General features: G+C 42.5%; 1 protein-coding gene across 1 annotated transcript; it reads right to left on the reverse strand.

Annotated features, from left to right (window-relative positions):
- Nucleotides 1–2,935: 2,935 nt before the first annotated feature.
- Nucleotides 2,936–18,366, reverse strand: LOC106601001 (stAR-related lipid transfer protein 3). Its single transcript, XM_014192837.3, has 14 exons — nucleotides 18,246–18,366; nucleotides 14,644–14,888; nucleotides 13,458–13,535; nucleotides 13,171–13,248; nucleotides 12,983–13,036; nucleotides 12,298–12,415; nucleotides 11,743–11,844; nucleotides 11,482–11,630; nucleotides 10,986–11,048; nucleotides 10,058–10,153; nucleotides 5,606–5,685; nucleotides 5,350–5,454; nucleotides 5,078–5,171; nucleotides 2,936–4,969 (listed from the first exon to the last, which is right to left on the reverse strand). The coding sequence occupies exons 2-14, from the start codon at nucleotides 14,860–14,862 to the stop codon at nucleotides 4,865–4,867; spliced, it is 1,341 nt and encodes a 446-aa protein (XP_014048312.1). The 5' UTR covers nucleotides 14,863–14,888; nucleotides 18,246–18,366; the 3' UTR covers nucleotides 2,936–4,864.
- Between the last annotated feature and the right edge of the window lie 127 nt (nucleotides 18,367–18,493).

An 18,493-nucleotide genomic window follows, 5' to 3' on the forward strand; every position in this document is an offset into this window, starting at 1 on the left:
GGCGCCCTGAAGCCTTCTTCACAACAATTAAACTGCTCGCCTTGAAGTTCTTGTTGAGCCGATAAATAGTTGATTTAGGTGCAATCCTACTGGCAGCAATATCCTTTCCTGTGAAGCCCTTTTTGTGCAAAGCAATGATGACGGCATGTGTTTCCTTGCAGGTAACCATGTTTGACAGAGGAAGAACAATGATTCCAAGCACCACCCTCCTTTTGAAGCTTCCAGTCTGTTATTCGAACTCAATCAGCATGACAGAGTGATCTCCAGCCTTGTCCTCGTCAACACTCACACCTGCGTTAACGAGAGAACCACTGACATGTCAGATGGTCCTTTTGTGGCAGGGCTGAAATGCAGTGGAAATGTTTTTTGGGGATTCAGTTCATTTACATGGCAAAGAGGGACTTTGCAATTAATTGCAATTCATCTGATCATTCGTCATAACATTCTGGAGTATATTTAAATTACGTCATACAAACTGAGGCAGCAGACTTTGTGAAAATTAATATTTGTGTCATTCTCAAAACTTTTGGCCACGACTGTACACGTAGTGGAAATGGTAAAATAGCAAATATGTCAGACAACCGTTTCATCAGTAAACAAGATAATCAGTGCTCCTATTATAAAAAGACTCTAGATTCTATCCATGCAGAATGGACCTCTTTCTATTCTAGACTAAAAGGTATGCTTGGTTCACAAAATTCTCTCTAGCCAAATTCTGTATCTTGTTATCTACCACACTCCAAAAGGCAAAAAAGGACAACATAGCAGATTGAAGTATAACTGTTAATGGACAGCTCCCATGACAGGGTGACTTTCATGTGAGGCCAACTTTAGTCAGTGTTATAATCATGATATAAACACCTCAGCCTCAAGCACGAGCGCACAGAGAACCATACAAACTGTAGACAGGGTGAGAAAGAGGGAGACTGAGAAATGGAGTGTGACCATGTTCATTAGGGACAGCAATAAGAAACTTTTTAAAACAAGTGTTTCTTATTGGACAGCCTGGTCTCAGACTAGGCGTAACATAGTAAACAAAAATCCGGGATGCTCATATCATTATGACATGTCACGTTTGGTATGGTTACATAACACCCAAGGTTACTTAATAAGGCAAAAATGAAAGTAGTGTGGTTGGTCGGCCATATAACGTGAACGTCTAGCAAACCAAAGGTTGCTGTGGACAAGTCCAGGTAGTCTCTCCATGTTCCAGTCCTCTTTGTTCAGTTCGGCACCTAATGGACAAAACCCTGTATTTTGCCTGCATCAACTCAATTAACCTCTCTAGGGTAGGGGGCAGTATTTTCCCATCCGGATAAAAAACGTACCCGATTTAATCTGGTTATTACTACTGCCCAGAAATTAGAATATGCATATAATTGTTTGATTTGGATAGAAAACACCCAAAGTTTCTAAAACTGTTTGAATGGTGTCTGAGTATAACAGAACTCATATGGCAGGCCACAACCTGAGAAGATTCTGTACAGGAAGTGCCCTCTCTGACCATTTCTTGGCCTTCTTTATTCTCTTTATTGAAAACAGAGGATCTCTGCTGTAACGTGACACTTTCTAAGGCTCCCATAGGCTCTCAGAAGGCGCCAGAACGTTGAATTATGACTTTGCAGCCCCTGCCTGAAAAACAGTAGCACATTTGGATAGTGGTCGATCTGAGAACACGTGTAGAGTCCATTTTCTTCTTTGAGTCTTTGAACGAAAACAACGACTCCCGGTCGGAATATTATCGCTATTTTACGAGAAAAATCGCATAAAAATTGATTTTAAACAGCGTTTGACATGCTTCGAAGTACGGTAATGGAATATTTTGACATTTTTTGTCACGATACGCGTCCGCGCGTCACCGTTCGGATAGTGTCTTGAACGCAAGAACAAAACAGAGGATATTTGAACATAACTATGGATTATTTTGAACCAAAACAACATTTGTGGATGAAGTAGAAGTCCTGGGAGTGAATTCTGACAAAGAACAGCAAAGGTAATCCAATTTTTCTTATAGTAATTCTGAGTTTAGTGAACGCCAAACTTGGTGGGTGTCAAATTAGCTAGCCCGTGATGGCGAGCCATCTACTCAGAATATTGCAAAATGTGCTTTTGCCGAAAAGCTATTTTAAAAATCTGACACCGCGATTGCATAAAGGAGTTCTGTATCTATAATTCTTAAAATAATTGTTATATTTTTTGTCAACGTTTATCGTGAGTAATTTAGTAAATTCACCGGAAGTTTTCGGTATGTTTGCTAGTTCTGAACGTCACATGCTAATGTAAAAAGCTGTTTTTTGATATAAATATGAACTTGATTGAACAAAACATGCATGTATTGTATAACAATGTCCTAGGAGTGTCATCTGATGAAAATCATCTAAGGTTAGTGCTGCATTTAGCTGTGGTTTTGGTTTTTGTGACATTATATGCTAGCTTGAAAAATGGGTGTGTGATTATTTCTGGCTGGGTACTCTCCTGACAATCTAATGTTTTGCTTTTGTTGTAAAGCCTTTTTGAAATCGGACAATGTGGTTAGATTAACGAGAGTCTTGTCTTTAAAATGGTGTAAAATAGTCATATGTTTGAGAAATTGAAGTAATAGCATTTCTAAGGTATTTGAATATCGCGCCACTCGATTCCACTGGCTGTTGACTAGGTGGGACGATTTCGTCCCACATACCCTAGAGAGGTTAACAAACACACAGTGGTTTAAAATCAACTGCTTGTGACCCCAGACACCTTCCCTGTGAAATCTTCCTTTTCAGCGGAGTCACTCCTAATATCACAAGTGTACATTAAGTAAATCGGGCCTTTCTATGTAGGCCTATAGGATGACCTACTCACCCAGGCATCTTGGACAGTTTGTGTTACAGGGTTGAGGGGTTTGTTTACTGGAAAGGCTGAGAAATGGGAGTCAGGATGTTTCATCAATAACTAATTTCAACATTTTATTAGAGATTCGAGGCGGGCTAATCTTCTGTTTTAAAAAAAAAAAAAGTTGGTCAGTATCCTGTTAAAATTTTTGAAAATGATCTTAAAATTGACACATTTTTGTAAATTATCTGCAGTTCGTATGATTTCAAAACATTAGAACAATCATAGAAAAGAAAACATACAAAACTAAAAAAGAAACAACCTTTAAACACATACCTTTAGCAAACAAGTGATATTCTAGTAATAGATAAGTCCTAACAATGACAGAAAAGTGTGGTCACAGCAACACTATGCCCATTTCTGTCACTGTGACAAAGGCACCAAACCAACCAACTGCTTTCTCAGCCCAATTATTAGTTAAGGGATTTACAGAACTGACTTAAGTGTGAAACTCCCACTCACAGATGGCAAACTGTTCAAATTAACTTCAGACTTTCTCTTTCTTCTTCATGGAAATCGAAGACCTTATTTTCACTTTCAGACAGCCTGTTCAACATGTTTTGTTTCTGTTCTGATACAATAATGATGTAGCTAAGCCTGTTAACTAGGGCCCTAAAATAGAGTGGAGCCAAAAACAGAGCAAGTTCCAATTATGATTTTTTTTTTACAGGACTGCAAGGCATGAGAGGGGAACATGAGTTCTCACAAGCGTAATGTTCAATGACCTGACATACTAGACATTCAGCACTGCATCAACATGCACACAGCAGGCTGATGGCTGAAGGTTGTGATATGCAAAGCAGCTTGCTTTGCCATCGATGAGCTGTCATATTCTTATTACATACAGACAGTAGAGAATCAGAACTCCAATTATAGTCAATTTCAATATTGCATCCACCACAATGATAAATGTTTAACATAAATAATCACATAATTAAATTTACTGCCACTTCTCCATCTATAGTATGTCTGCGGTAAAGGCTCATTTCAGAAGGCTGCGATACATTTACCAATACAGTCACAATTTAGATCAGCCATCATTAAGGGCAGATGGATTCCCTCTAGCTAAAAAGGCCACTAAAGGCTTGGCACGGAAGAGTAGAGTATCTGAAACTCTTTATGAACCCATGAGCGACCGATAAGTCATCACAACCACCCATCTTGAGCTCCATTAAGTAGGTGGTCTCCTGTTGTAGATCAGTGGTGGTGTTGCCCCCTAGTGGTTGGAGGACCACAGCAATCCTACAGTCAACTTCCATGGATAACAGTGCAGTGAGGGTCAACGAGGACAAAAAGGGACACACTGTGGGTTCAACGTGTTCCAACAGCTCCATTTTTGTTCATAATGTGGTCATGTGTAGCGGTTTCCCCGGTTACAAGAGAATGACAGTGAAGACAGTGGAAAAATAACAAGAAAAAAGCAAAACAGAGTCTACGGCTAACATAAATGTGCGGTAGAGTAAGGCTCAGAGTTAGCGGTCTGATGCAGCAAACCCACAGTCATTGCACCAGTTCACTTCCAGTGAGAGAGGAAAAAAACCTACGCAGTCAAAAAGACATCCGCCTTCATCAAGTCTCGTCAAGCATAGTCCTAATCCGACCATTACACTTTCAATACTGTTAGACGTTTTGGATGGAGGGAGATGCATCCAGCACTAGCATCCCAGTGAGAGAAACAGCAGAAAAGTTACATTTTTATGTAACTATGTTTAAAAACAACATGGAGTCCATGGGAGAAGAGGAACATCTCCTCTGACAGCACCAGACCTCCTCACATCTAAAAGACCGGTGAAAGTGCAGACACAGCAGTCTCCCATCTGCTATGATGTTGACTTTCCTCTAGTCTAAGTACGTTTGATATCCACCATAATCTCAGGTGCACTTCCAAATGTAGGTGTTCCTAAAAATCTGCAGTGACACCACCAAACCTGCGGTGGCGCTGTGGGTTGTAGGCATCCAGCTTCCCTACAGGAAGTAAGTGAGAGGGCATCTAGCGAGTGGACCGTAGGTCAGTGATGCGCTGGCGTAGATGGGCCATAAACTCAAACATGGTGGCAGCCAGACTCTGGTGGATAAGGTAGCGGGGCAGTCGACCCTGAGACAAAACAAGATCAGACAAGAAAGTTATACTGCTTCTCCAGCCCACTGACAATATATCAAAGCAACAAGCACATACAAACCATCCTCAACAGTCTGTTCTTACCTTGAGGTCTGTGTTGAGCACCCAGATAAAGGTACAAACCGAGGGGTTACTGCTGGACTTCAGGACCACAAACCCTCCTGGACCATTCTCACCTCTAGAGAAGAAAAGAAAAAGAGAGAAAAAAAAAATGGAAGGGAAAGAAAGAAAGAGAGAAAGAGAAAGAGAGATGGTAATATCACATATCAGCTAATTAGCATGAATAGTTTGGTTGACATGATCTGCTTTCAGTATTGTTCCCAGTGAAATGAGGCTGTCTAGAGGCAAGGCCAGACCTGACATAGCGACTGTGCGGAGGCTTGGCGTCATGGTCGGTTGCCATGCCAGCAGAGATGTAGCAGTCTCGTTTGCGTTCCACCCGCCTCACATTCACAAAGTCCCTGAGGGATACAAGGACTTGAATTACTTTAACATTCAAAACATGGACAAAATGAGGGTTGGCACCCTATATAAAATGGCACCCTATAAAATGTACTACATAGGGAACAGGGTGACTCCATATTCGAAGTAGTCCATGTTGTGTTGAGTTACCTGGCAGACACTACCCCCCCTGCTGCCCCGGAAGAGATATCGTATGACACCAGGGTGTTGTCATCCACCCTCTGGAGGATCTAAAGGAACAAATGGAGAGCAATGTCAGCCTTTGGCATCATTTATTATTTTTTTCACCTTTATTTAACTAGGTAGGCCAGTTGAGGACAAGTTCTCATTTACAAGTGTGAACTGGCCAAGATAAAGCAAAGCAGTGCGACAAAAACAACAGAGTTACACATGGGATAAACAAACGTAGTCAATAACACAATAGAAAAATATGTATACAGTGTGTGCAAATGAAGTAAGGAGGTAAGGCAATAAATAGGCCATAGTGGCGAAGTAATTACAATTTAGCAATTTACACTGGAGTGAGAGATGTGCAAATGAGGATGTGCAAGTAGAAATACTGGTGTGCAAAAGAGCAGAAAAACAAATATGGGGATGAGATACTTGGTTGGATGGGCTATTTACAGATGGGCTGTGTACAGCTGCAGCGATCGGTAAGCTGCTCTGAAAACTGACACTTAAAGTTAGTGAGGGAGATATAGGTCTCCAACTTCAGTGATTTTTGCAATTCGTTCCAGTCATTGGCAGCAGAGAACTGGAAGGAAAGGCAGCCAAAGGAGGTGTTGGCTTTGGGGATGACCAGTGAAATATACCTGCTGGAGCACGTGCTACGGGTGGGTGTTGCTATGGTGACCAGTGAGATAATGCGGAGCTTTACCTAGCAAAGACTTATAGATGACCTGGAGCCAATGGGTTTGGCGACGAATATGTAGCAAGGACCAACCAACGAGAGCATACAGGTCGCAGTGGTGGGTAGTATATGGGGCTTTAGTAACAAAATGGATGGCACTGTGATAGACTGCATCCAATTTGCTGAGTAGAGTGTTGGAGGCTATTTTGTAAATGACATCGCCAAAGTCAAGGATCGGTAGTATAGTCAGTTTTACGAGGGTATGTTTGGCAGCATGAGTGAAGGAGGCTTTGTTGTGAAATAAGAAGCCAATTCTAGATTTCATTTTGGATTGGAGATGCTTAATATGAGTCTGGAAGGAGAGTTTACAGTCTAGCCAGACACCTAGGTATTTATAGTTGTCCACATATTCTAAGTCAGAACCGTCCAGAGTAGTGATGCTAGTAGGGCGGGCGGGCGCGGGCAGTGATCGGTTGAAGAGCATGCATTTCGTTTTACTAGCATTTAAAATCAGTTGGGAGGCCACAGAAGGAGAGTTGTATGGCGTTGAAGCTCGTTGAGGTTTGTTAAGTGTTCAAAGAGGGGCCAGATGTATACAGAATGGTGTCGTCTGCGTAGAGGTGGATCAGAGAATCACCAGCAGCAAGAGCGACATCATTGATATGTACAGAGAAAAGTGTCGGCCTGAGAATTGAACCCTGTGCCACCCCCATAGACTGCCAGAGGTCCGGACAACAGCCCCTCCGATTTGACACACTGAACTCTGAGAAGTAGTTAGTGAACCAGGCGAGGCAGTCAGAGAAACCAAGGCTGTTGAGTCTGCCGGTAAGAATACAGTGATTGACAGAGTCGAAAGCCTTGGCCAGGTCGATGAAGACGGCTGCACAGTACTGTCTTTTATTGATGGCGGTTATGACATCGTTTAGGACCATAATCATGGCTGAGGTGCACCTGTGACCAGCTCGGAAACCAGATTGCACAGTGGAGAAGGTACGGTGGGATTCGAAATGGTCGGTGATCTGTTTGTTCACTTGGCTTTTGAAGACTTTAGAAAGGCAGGGCAGGATGGATATAGGTCTATAACAGTTTGGGTCTAGAGTGTCTCGCCCTTTGAAGAGGGGGATGACCGCGGCTGCTTTCCAATCTTTAGGAATCTCAGACGATATGAGAGGTTGAACAGACTAGTAATAGGGGTTGCAACAATGGCGGCGGATAATTTTAGGAAGAGAGGGTCCAGATTGTCTAGCCCAGCTGATTTGTAGGGATCCAGATTTTGCAACTCTTTCAGAACATCAGCTGTCTGGATTTGGGTGAAGGAGAAGCGGGGGGGGGGGGGGGGGGGCTTGGGCCAGTTGCTGCGGGGAGTGCAGAGCTGTTGGCCGGGGTTGGGGTAGCCAGGTGGAAAGCATGGCCAGCCGTAGAGAAATGCTTATTGAAATTCTTGATTATCGTGGATTTTTCAGTGGTGACAGTGTTTCCTAGTCTCAGTGCAGTGGGCAGCTGGGAGGAGGTACTCTTATTCTCCATGGACATCACAGTGTCCCAAAACTTTTCGGAATTAGTGCTGCCAGATGAAAATTTCTGTTTGAAAAAGCTAGCCTTTGCTTTCCTAACTGACTGTGTGTTTTGGTTCCTGACTTCCCTGAAAAGTTGCATATCACGGGGACTATTCGAAGTTTGTGCAGTACGCCACAGGGTGTTTTTGTGCTGGTCAAGGGCAGTCAAGTCTGGAGTGAACCAAGGGCTATATCTGTTCTTAGTTCTACATTTTTTTGAAAGGGGCATGCTTATTTAAGATGGTGAGGAAAGCACTTTTATAGAACAACACAGGCATCCTCTACTGACAGGATGAGGTCAATATACTTCCAGGATACCTGGACCAGGTCGATTAGAAAGGCCTGCTCACTGAAGTGTTTTAGGGAGCGTTTGACAGTAATGAGGGGTGGTCGTTTGACCGCGGACCCATAACGGACACAGGCAATGAGGCAGTGATCGCTGAGATGCCGGTTGAAAACAGCAGAGGTGTATTTAGAGGGCAAGTTGGTCAGGATGATATCTATGAGGGTGCCCATGTTTACAGATTTGGGGTTGTACCTGGTAGGTTCCTTGATAATTTGTGTGAGATTGAGGGCATCTATCTTAGATTGTAGGACGGCCGGGGTGTTAAGCATATCCCAATTTAGGTCACCTTGCAGTACGAACTCTGACGATAGATGGGGGGCAATCAATTCACATACCGTAATTTCCGGACTATAAGCCACTACTTTTTTCCCAGGCTTTGAACCTCGCGGCATAAACAATGACGCGGCTAATATATGGATTTTTCCCACTTTCAATTATAAAAAAAAAATAATAATACATTCTGTGACGTGCTCTGTTTTTTGGCAGCATGAAGCTTTCATTAGACCAATGAAATTGCCGAACGGGTTAAGGTCAAACAACTTTTTTGTTTACTGTTTAGATTAAATCGAGCACTCTCAAACTTCCCATCATTCTGATTACGGTAGTCATTTTGTCACCCTGATTCCTGGGGGCACAACAAAGTATTTGCAGCCACTCGACATCAGTGTAAATCGTGCATTTAAGGTGGCGCTTCGTGTTCAGTGGGAGGCTTGGATGACAAGTGGGGAGAAATCCTTCACTAAAACGGGCCGCATGCGAAGAGCAACTTATGGTCAAGTCTGCCAGTGGGTCCTGACAGCGTGGAGCATTGTCAAAAAATCCACTATCATCAACGGGTTTTGAAAGGCTGGACTGCTGCGTGTTGAAGAGGGCTCAGCGGGGGATTTGCCTCCGGATGAAAGTGACGAGAGCGACAATGAAAACGATCCAATATCGGATGAAGCAATTCTGAGGCTTTTCAACTCCGACACCGAAGGAGATGGTTTCAGTGCACAGGAGGAGGAAGATAGTGACCAATGACTTTCTTGGTAGGCTACTGTTTACTGCAAATTTTTTATTTTTTGTTACAAGCCGTGTTTCGTTAAAGCCTATTTATTTTTGTTACAAGCCGTGCTTCGTTAAAGCCTATTTATTTTTGTTACAAGCCGTGTTTCGTTAAAGCCTATTTATTTCTGTTACAAGCCGTGTTTCGTTAAAGCCTGTGTAAAGTTCATTTGTTTCAATGTACGGGTAGGCACCTGCGGCTTATAGACATGTGCGGCTTATTTATGTTCAAAATAATATATATATATTTTTTAATTCAGGCTTATATTCAGGTGCGCTTAATAGTCCGGAAATTACGGTACTTATTTCTGGAGGGAGGGATCTTTAAAAGTAGAAGCTCAAACTGTTTGTGCATAGACCTGGATAGAATGACAGAACTCTGCAGGCTCTCTCTACAGTAGATTGCAATTCCGCCCCCTTTAACAGTTCTGTCTTGATGGAAAATGTTGTAATTGTGGATGGAAGTTTCAGAATTTTTGGTGGCCTTCCTAAACCAGGATTCAGACACGGCTAGGACATCAGGGTTGGCGGAGTGTGCTAAAGCAGTGAATAAAGCAAACTTAGGGAAGAGGCTTCTGATGTTAACATGCATGAAACCAAGGCTTTTACGGTTGCAGAAGTCAACAAATGAGAGCGCCTGGGGACACACAGGGCCTAGGTTAACCTCTACATCACCATCATATGGGCCACAACAATTTATCCAAATCATAACAAATTGGTTCACAGTAGGTTCACTGTACTAGGTTAAGCCTGTTTGTCTGATGACTAGTCATGAGAAAAAGAGGAGAGAGGATAGTGTAGGTTACCTGGCAGCCAGAAACGGTTTTGTTCCACTGGGCCATCTTCTCTGGCTGTAAGATCACCTCCTGGTACACTAGCTCTGCTGTACACTGCATGAAGGCCTGGGACAGACAACACAAACACATAGCTATAAATACAAAACCTATCAAACAGTCTACGAAGACCTTGAATATATGATATACAGTGCCTTCAGAAAGTATTGAAACCCCTTGACTTTTTCCACATTTTATTACATTACAGCCTTATTCTAAAATGGATTAAATCATTTTTTACCCTCATCATGCACTGTCAACTGTCAAAGTGTGTGCCTTTCCAAATCATGTCCAATCAATTAAATAGTAACCTTTATTTAACTAGGCAAGTCAGTTAAGAATATATTCTTATTTACAATGATGGCCTACACCGCCCAAACCTGGACGACGCTGGGCCAATTGTGCGCTGCCCTATGGGACTCCCAATCACGGCCGGTTGTGATACAGCCTGGATTCGAACCAGGGTGCTGTAGTGACGTCTCTAGCACTGACATGCAGTGCCTCAGACCACTGCGCCACTCGGGCTCCCGAGTGGCGCATCCAGAACTTACCAAAGGTGGACTCCAAACAAGTTGTAGAAACATCAAGGATGATCAATGGAAACTGGATGCACCAGAGATCAACTTCAAGTCTCATATTTATGTATTTCTTATAAATTTGCAAAAATGTCGAACAACCCGTTTTCGCTTTGTCATTATGGGGTATTGTGTGTAGATTGCTGAGGAAAAAATATGTATTTAATCCATTCTCGAATAACGTCGTAACAAAATGTGGAATAAGTCAAGGGGTGTGAATACTTTCCGAAGGCATATAGCCCAATGTGCCAAATACTTACACCGGACAAGCTACACGTTATGAAAGCAAATGCCATACACAGAAATAAACAGTGATGACCGTGTACCTTGAGAATGAAGGTCTTTCCATGGAAGGGGATCTCCAGTGTGTACACAGAATCCCCCATGTCCTGACAAAAGGAGAAACAACATATCATTTTACATTTACATTTTAGTCATTTAGCAGACGCTCTTATCCAGAGCGACTTACAGTACATACTTTATTACATTTTTAAATACTAATAATAATAATACATATTAGCAACATCCAGTAAATCTGTCACTATTAAACCATCTTGTGTCCAACCCACAAACTGACAGCGTACAACAACAAGTAGCTAACTAGAAGCAACTGGCGCACAGGTGTCACTCATTCCATGGAGGGCCAAGTGTCTGCTCCTCCCTTGTACTTGATTGACCAATGAAGGTCACTGATTAGTTAGCAACTCCCCTCACCTGATTGTCTAGGTCTTAACTGGATACAAATTGAAAGGAAATAAGAGAAACCAGCAGACACCCGGCCCTTCATGGAATGAGTTTGACGCCCCTGAACTAGCCACTCACATTGTTCTTCTCAAACTTCCAGTTCTCCTCCTGGGCCAGGATCTGTTCCACCACGGCCATGGCCTCTTTACCCTGCCTCACCAGCTCCTTCTCATGGGGGGAGACTGCCCTGCGACCCAGCCCCTCCTCATCCAGGTCCTCCTCAGACCCTGGCCAGCATAACACAGGTAGCATGGAGATTAGTTAGGAAACAAAAGAGAAAGAGAGACATAGAAGATTGAGAAAGACATTGAGAATTATAAGGGAGATGTAGTGTGGTACCTGCGAGGGATTCAGGTGGAGAGTAGAACTGTCCTTCAGACACAGCACGTGGGTAGATCATGGAAGCTCGCTCCGACGCTGCGTTCACTGCTGCTAGGTAGGCTGAGGGAGACAGAGACCATAAAGGGAGACGTAAAAGACTATATCTTCCTCTCCTCTTTGTCAATTCCATTATCCAATGCATCATTCCATCCCTACTTATGTCTGTCCACTACAACCCACTTCCTCCTTCTGAGGGGATTTCCTGAGGGCACAAACCTTCAAATCAAATGTATTTATAAAGCCCTTCTTACATCAGCTGACATCTCAAAGTTCTGTACAGAAACCCAGCCTAAAACCCCAAACAGCAAGCAATGCAGGTGTAGAAGCACGGTGGCTAGGAAAAACTCCCTAGAAAGGCCAGAACCTAGGAAGAAACCTAGAGGAACCAGGCTCTGAGGGGTGGCCAGTTCTCTTCTTTTGCATATTCATGTGCTATCTGGCAAAATGACTGAACAAACATGTCCAGGAGTTTCCACTGACCCATTCAAATGTATCCATCGCTCTGTGACTCACCTCTCTCATCACCAGCCTCTATGGAGAGCACCTTGAAGTCCAGGAACCACGTCTCCAGCCACGCCACCACAAAGGATATGATGGGTAACACATAGCCAAAAGCATTCTGGGATAGCAGCTGTGTGAGAAATGACATGTCAGTCTGAGACAAGTGGTATATATAGGCTACATCCCAAATGGCACCCTAATCCCCATTTAGTTCACTACTTTTGACCAGGGTCCATAAGGGTCTGGTCAAAAGTAGTGCACTATAGAGGAAAGGGTGGCATTTGGGACTCTGACATACACTTGTGTAGACAGCCATATTCCATTTGAATAAACACTACTACTTAAGCCATTTCTGAGAAATTATGCTGAGCAGTATCTTGACAACAGCAACATTTTGTCTCCTTCCCCTTCGTTATAAAAAAATAGCGAAGAGATTGTAGGGGTGTGTGGCTTCAGGCTGTCGACACGGCGTGTAGACACAGAGGGCAGAAGAAAGGCTTAACTCAGATCAGAATAGATTTTAATATATCATCCCTACCATGCTGAGTACACAGTAAAGGTCAACTACAGACAAACTGACAATATTTTCATGTTCTAATTGAATAGAGAAGTGAAAATGTGAAGTGGCTCAGAACACAGACAAGTGTGGAGCTCAGTCAAAACGGTTTCTGGTAAGAGGAGAGGGGGAGGCACTCACATTGGAGAGAATGACTTTGGCTACAAGGAAGGAGCTGGTCACTAGAGTGGTGATCTATGAGAATGAAACACTGTTAAAAACAATGAGCTTTCACAGCTGGTATTGGGTGAGAGCAGTCAGCACACCACATATGACAATCAGTCCATCTAGGTACCAGTCTGTCGGTCCGTCTCAAGAAGCGCTCTTACCGCAATGACCCACCAGTGCCTCAGACGTAGAGCAGCATAGCCCAACTGGAGACACAGGAAACGAAACAAGGCAAGGAGCTATGGTGGAGAAAAAGAAAAAAAAGACAAACCAGAAAACAGTAAAACTAAAAGTTATTTCTGTATGTGATTGTGAGAGCTGGCCATGACAACTTTGCTTTCAATCAAGGCAAGCATCGGCATGTGAATAACCGTGACAGTACGTTCAGTTCATTCAAACGTATGACTTTCTGACCCATTACAATTATAGCTTGATCGTTTACACTCACAAAGATGTCAAAGAAGGAGGACTGAAAGTTGTACTTGACAACCTCCAGCTCAAGGCTCTGCCAAATGGAGTTATTGATCTGCAGTGGGACAAAGCAAGAGTAGAACCATATGTAAAACATGCAGCCAGGGCAAGCTCTTCCTATAACACACTTACATACCATCATCATTAGGGGACCGCTGACATAATGAGAGAAAGTAACTGACACACGCTGAGAGAAAATAACCGAAAGTGAAATGTTAACAGCTCTGCTGGGAATCTGACCAAGAATCTTGTTCACAATTTTAAGGAAGTGGTAAAGAGATAAGAGCAATACACTGAGTATATAAAACATTAAGAACACTTGCTCTTTCCATGACAGACTGATCAGGTGAAAGCTATGATCCCTTATTGATGTCACTTGTTAAAAAAGAGGAAGTGACAGGTTAAAGGTGGATTTTTAAGCATTGAGACATGGATTGTGCATGTATGCTTTTTAAACGGTGAATGGGCAACAAAAAAAAAATTAAGTGCCTTTGAACAGGGTATGGTAGTAGGTGCCAGGCGTACCGGTTTGTGTCAAGAACTGCAAAACTGCCGGGTTTTTTAAAGTTTTTTTTTTACACTCAACAGTTGCCCGTGTGTATCAAGAATGGTCCACTAGCCAAAGGACATCCAGCCAACTTGACAGTCATCACGGGGAAAGAAAAGGCCAGCATCCCTGTGGAATGCTTTCGACACCTTGTAGAGGAAGGGGTTCTTAATGTTTGGTATACTCAGTGTATACCCAGTGGTTCACACACACACAATATATACAATTGGCATAATATAGAACAGTGAAAATAAGTACGGAGAGTGATACTGAGAAAAAGTCAAAAACATGGGGCAGAGAACAACAGGTGAGACACATGAGAGAAAGCAACAATAAAACAGGCTCCCAAGTTGTACAGTGGTCTAAGGCACTGCATCTCAGTGTTAGAGGCATCACTACAGACCCTGGTTCAATTCCAGGCTGTATCACAACCGGCCGTGATTGGGAGTCCATTAGGGCAGCGCACAATTGGCCCAGCGTTGTCCAGGTTAGGGGTAGACCGTCATCGTAAATAATCATTTGTTCTTAACTGACTTTCCTAGCCAAATAAAGGTTAAACAAAATAAATATAAATAAAATAAGAGAGTAGAAATAGATTGACAACGAGTGAACTCACATTGAGCTCGATGATCCACAGCAGGGAGATGAAGAGGAGGTCAAAGGTGACAAAGAGGCAAAAGGTGCGACGGACGTCCGAGATGACCTTCTTCTCCCCAGGGGGCACCACCAGGTAGTGGGGGGAGGGTAGGGATACAGTGGTGGAGTAGGACGCATTCAGAGAGGCGATGGCAGGAAGGCTCCCCCCAAACTCCCCATAGTCGACTCCGCCCGGCATTCCTACTGAGAGAGGGGCCAATCCACCTGGGACAGAGAGAGGGGGAGTAATGGTGAGGTGTGGCCAGTGAGCTGATCTCTCAGAAGCAGATCAAGCCTAGTCCTGGACTAAAAAGATATTTGGATGGAGTATCTGTGTCTGGGAAACTGGCCCAGTGTTTAGGGATGTTAGAAGAGAAAAAAAAAAAATCAGAGGGTAAATCCATTTGAACTCAATCACTTTTTGACAGCATCCCTTTAAATTTAAACAAAACTTTCCATACAGGTTTGCCCAAGGAAGAAGTGCCAAAACATTCAGGAGATGAAGGTGCTCAAAGTTTACCCATGTTGCATACCCCACCCTACCATGAGACATCCATGTCTTCATCACTGGAAAAGATAAATGGTGGAGTTTGCTATAATTTAAAAGCTTACAGTGTTGTCGAACTATGACTATATCTTGAAAAAAACGAGTTTAACGTAAATTCTAAAAACACAAATGCCATTTTTATTTTTTTGATTCTCATGCACTACGTGGTCAAAAGTATGAGGACCCCTGCTCGTTGAACATCTCATTCCAAAATCATGGGCATTAATATAGAGCTGGTCCCCCTTTGTTGCTATAACAGGATATCTGGGAAGGCTTTCCACCAGATGTTGGATCATTGCTGATGGGACTTTCTTCCATTCAGCCACAAGAGCATCAGTGAGGTTGGGCGATTAGGCCTGGCTCGCAGTCGGCATTATAATTCATCCAAAAGGTGTTCGATGGGGTTGAGGTCAGGGCTCTGTACAGGCCAGTCAAGTTCTTCCACACCGATGTCGACAAACCATTTCTGTATGGACCTCGCTTTGTGTACGGGGGCAATGTCATGCTGAAACAGGAAAGGGATTTCCCCAAACTGTTGCCACAAAGTTGGAAGCACAGAATCGTCAACAATGTCATTGTATGCAGTAGCGTTACGATTTCCCTTCACTGGAACTAAGAGGCCTAGCCCGAACCATGAAAAGCAGCCTCAGACCATTATTCCTCCTCCACCAAACTTTACAGTTGGCACTATGCAGTGGGGCAGGTAATGTACTCCTGGCATCTGCCAAACCCAGATTCGTCAGTCAGACTGCCAGATGGTGAAGCGTGATTCATCATTCCTGAGAACGTGTTTCCACTGCTCCAGAGTCCAATTGCGAGCATTACACCATTCCAGACAACGCTTGGTATTGCACATGGTGATCTTAGTGTGTGCAGCTGCTCGGCCATGGAAACCCATTTCATGAAGCTCCCAACAAACAGTTATTGTGCCAACCTTGCTTTCCAAAAGGCAGTTTGGAACTCGGTAGTGAGTGTTGCAACCAAGGACATGACGATTTTACGTGCTTCAGCACTCGGTGGTCCCGTTCTGTGAGTTTGTGTGGCCTACCACTTCGCGGCTGAGCCGTTGTTGCTCCTAGACGCTTCCACTTCACACTAACAGCTGACTGAGGCAGCTCTAGCAGGTCAGAAATTTGACAAACTGACTTGTTGGAAAGGTGGTATCCTATGACAGTGTCACGTTGAAAGTCACCGAGCTCTTCAATAAGGCCATTCTATTGTCACTGTTTGTCTACGGAGATAGTGTGGCTTTGTGCTATATTTTATACACCTGTCAGCAACTGGTATGGCTGAAATAGCTGAATCACTCATTTGAAGGGATGTCCAGCGGACTCCAAGTTGTAGAAACATCTCAAGGATGATCAATGGAAGCAAGATGCACATGAGCTCAATTTCGAGCCTCATAGCAAAGGGTCTGAATAATTATGAAAATAAAGTATTTGTATTTAAATACATTTGCAAAAAATTCTAAAAACCTGTTTTCGCTTTGTCATTATAGGGTATTGTGTGTAGATTGATGAGGGGAAAATATGAATTTAATCAATTTTAGAATAAGGCTGCAACAAAATGTAGAAATAGTCAAGGGGTCTGAATACTTTCCGAATGCACTGTACTGTATTCTAGTCAAGGCCATCTTATTCAACTATTGCTATACATATACTATTGTATCTTATGTATTCTTCAGCCCATCCCATACTACATTTTCTATCCACATACTGCTTATACATCACACACACTTAATTATACTCCGGACTCAGACATGGCTTGTTCTAATATGTCTATATTTCTTAATTCCATTCTTTTAGATTAGCTTGTATTGTTGTGTATTGTTAGATATTACAGCACTGTTGGAGCTAGGAACACACACATTTCGCTACACCCACAATAACATCTGCTAGTTGTGTGTATAGGCGACCAATAACATTTGATTTGATCAGCATCAATGATGATATTCTATTCTAGACATTAGATCATACAGAATTATTGCCTGGTGATCTTCTGAATTTCCCAATACCCTGTTTGTAAGCTTTTAAATTATATCAATCTGAACAGTTTATCTTTTCCAGTGATGAAGATATTGATGTCTCATATTATGGTGGGGTATGCAAAAATGGGTCAACTTTGAGCACCTTTATCTCTCTGATGTTTTGGCATTCAGGTACAAAAAGTGCTGTCAAAAAGTGATTGAATTAAAATGTAAATACCTCACAAGGAAAACGTAACACAACACAGTGTTTTCAGTAAAAAGGCATACATGCACGGAAAGCGTAAAGATAGATTTAGTCAATCAACAAGAGTTGATATTCACTGTGATGGCCTGCCCCACCCTCTAATAAAGTAAACAAGTTACTTCGAACAATCGACTGTTAGAGATACCAATAAATGCTGTTGATTTATCTGATTCTGAGTAGGTCCATTTACAGTATTGATTAACATGGAATGCATCAGTTGAAGACTAAACACAACACATTAGGCTAAATTACCCTCCTACAGACAAGCAATTAACCCTGAGATCTGGCCTGTGTACCGCCAGCCAAATTACATAAGTGACCAACTTGAATGAGTTATGCTCAGACAGTCATATCAAAACCAGTCGACATAAATCACTGCATTAGAAATGGTACTAAAACTGTACAATAACTAGGTAACGTTACATAGCTAACTAGCTACGGTAGATAGCTAGTTAGCTAACAAGCTAGCTGACAGCTAAACTGAAACTGGCTAGTGACAACTGGCTTAGCAATACATGCAGGTTCCGTTTACGTACACACATGTACAATTAGTATATAATACTGGGGGTAATATTTAATTGATATAGGCTTGCATTACAAGTGGAGAAAACAACAGTGCTAGCGCTGTCTTTAGCATTACCATTAGCTAGCTAACAACATAGCCACAGTATACACCCCATTCTCATGAATATATTACAATTAAATATAAATAAATAGGATACAACTTTCACATCTGAACAATGACCAAACGAAATAGGTTTGAATTTAAAAAGGAAAAACTGTAGTCCTGAGCCTTTAACTCACCTGATTTAGTACATCATCATCTACGAAACGTATCTTCCGGGAATACCTTTTACATGAAACGGGTCACTATCTCACTTCCGGTTTAGATTTGTGGTAATCTGGTTTTAATGTCTATGGTGGTACAATGTTAGCTATTTGTTTTTCATCTGACAGTAGCATTAGGCTACTTAAGCTACAAATGCAATATTAAAGGACCTACCATTATATTTGTCTATTGTTGCAATAACTTATCAGTCCAAAGAAATTAA

The sequence above is a fragment of the Salmo salar genome, chromosome 03 (genome assembly GCF_965601325.2).
Source record: "Salmo salar chromosome 03, fSalSal1, whole genome shotgun sequence".
NCBI lineage: Eukaryota > Metazoa > Chordata > Actinopteri > Salmoniformes > Salmonidae > Salmo > Salmo salar.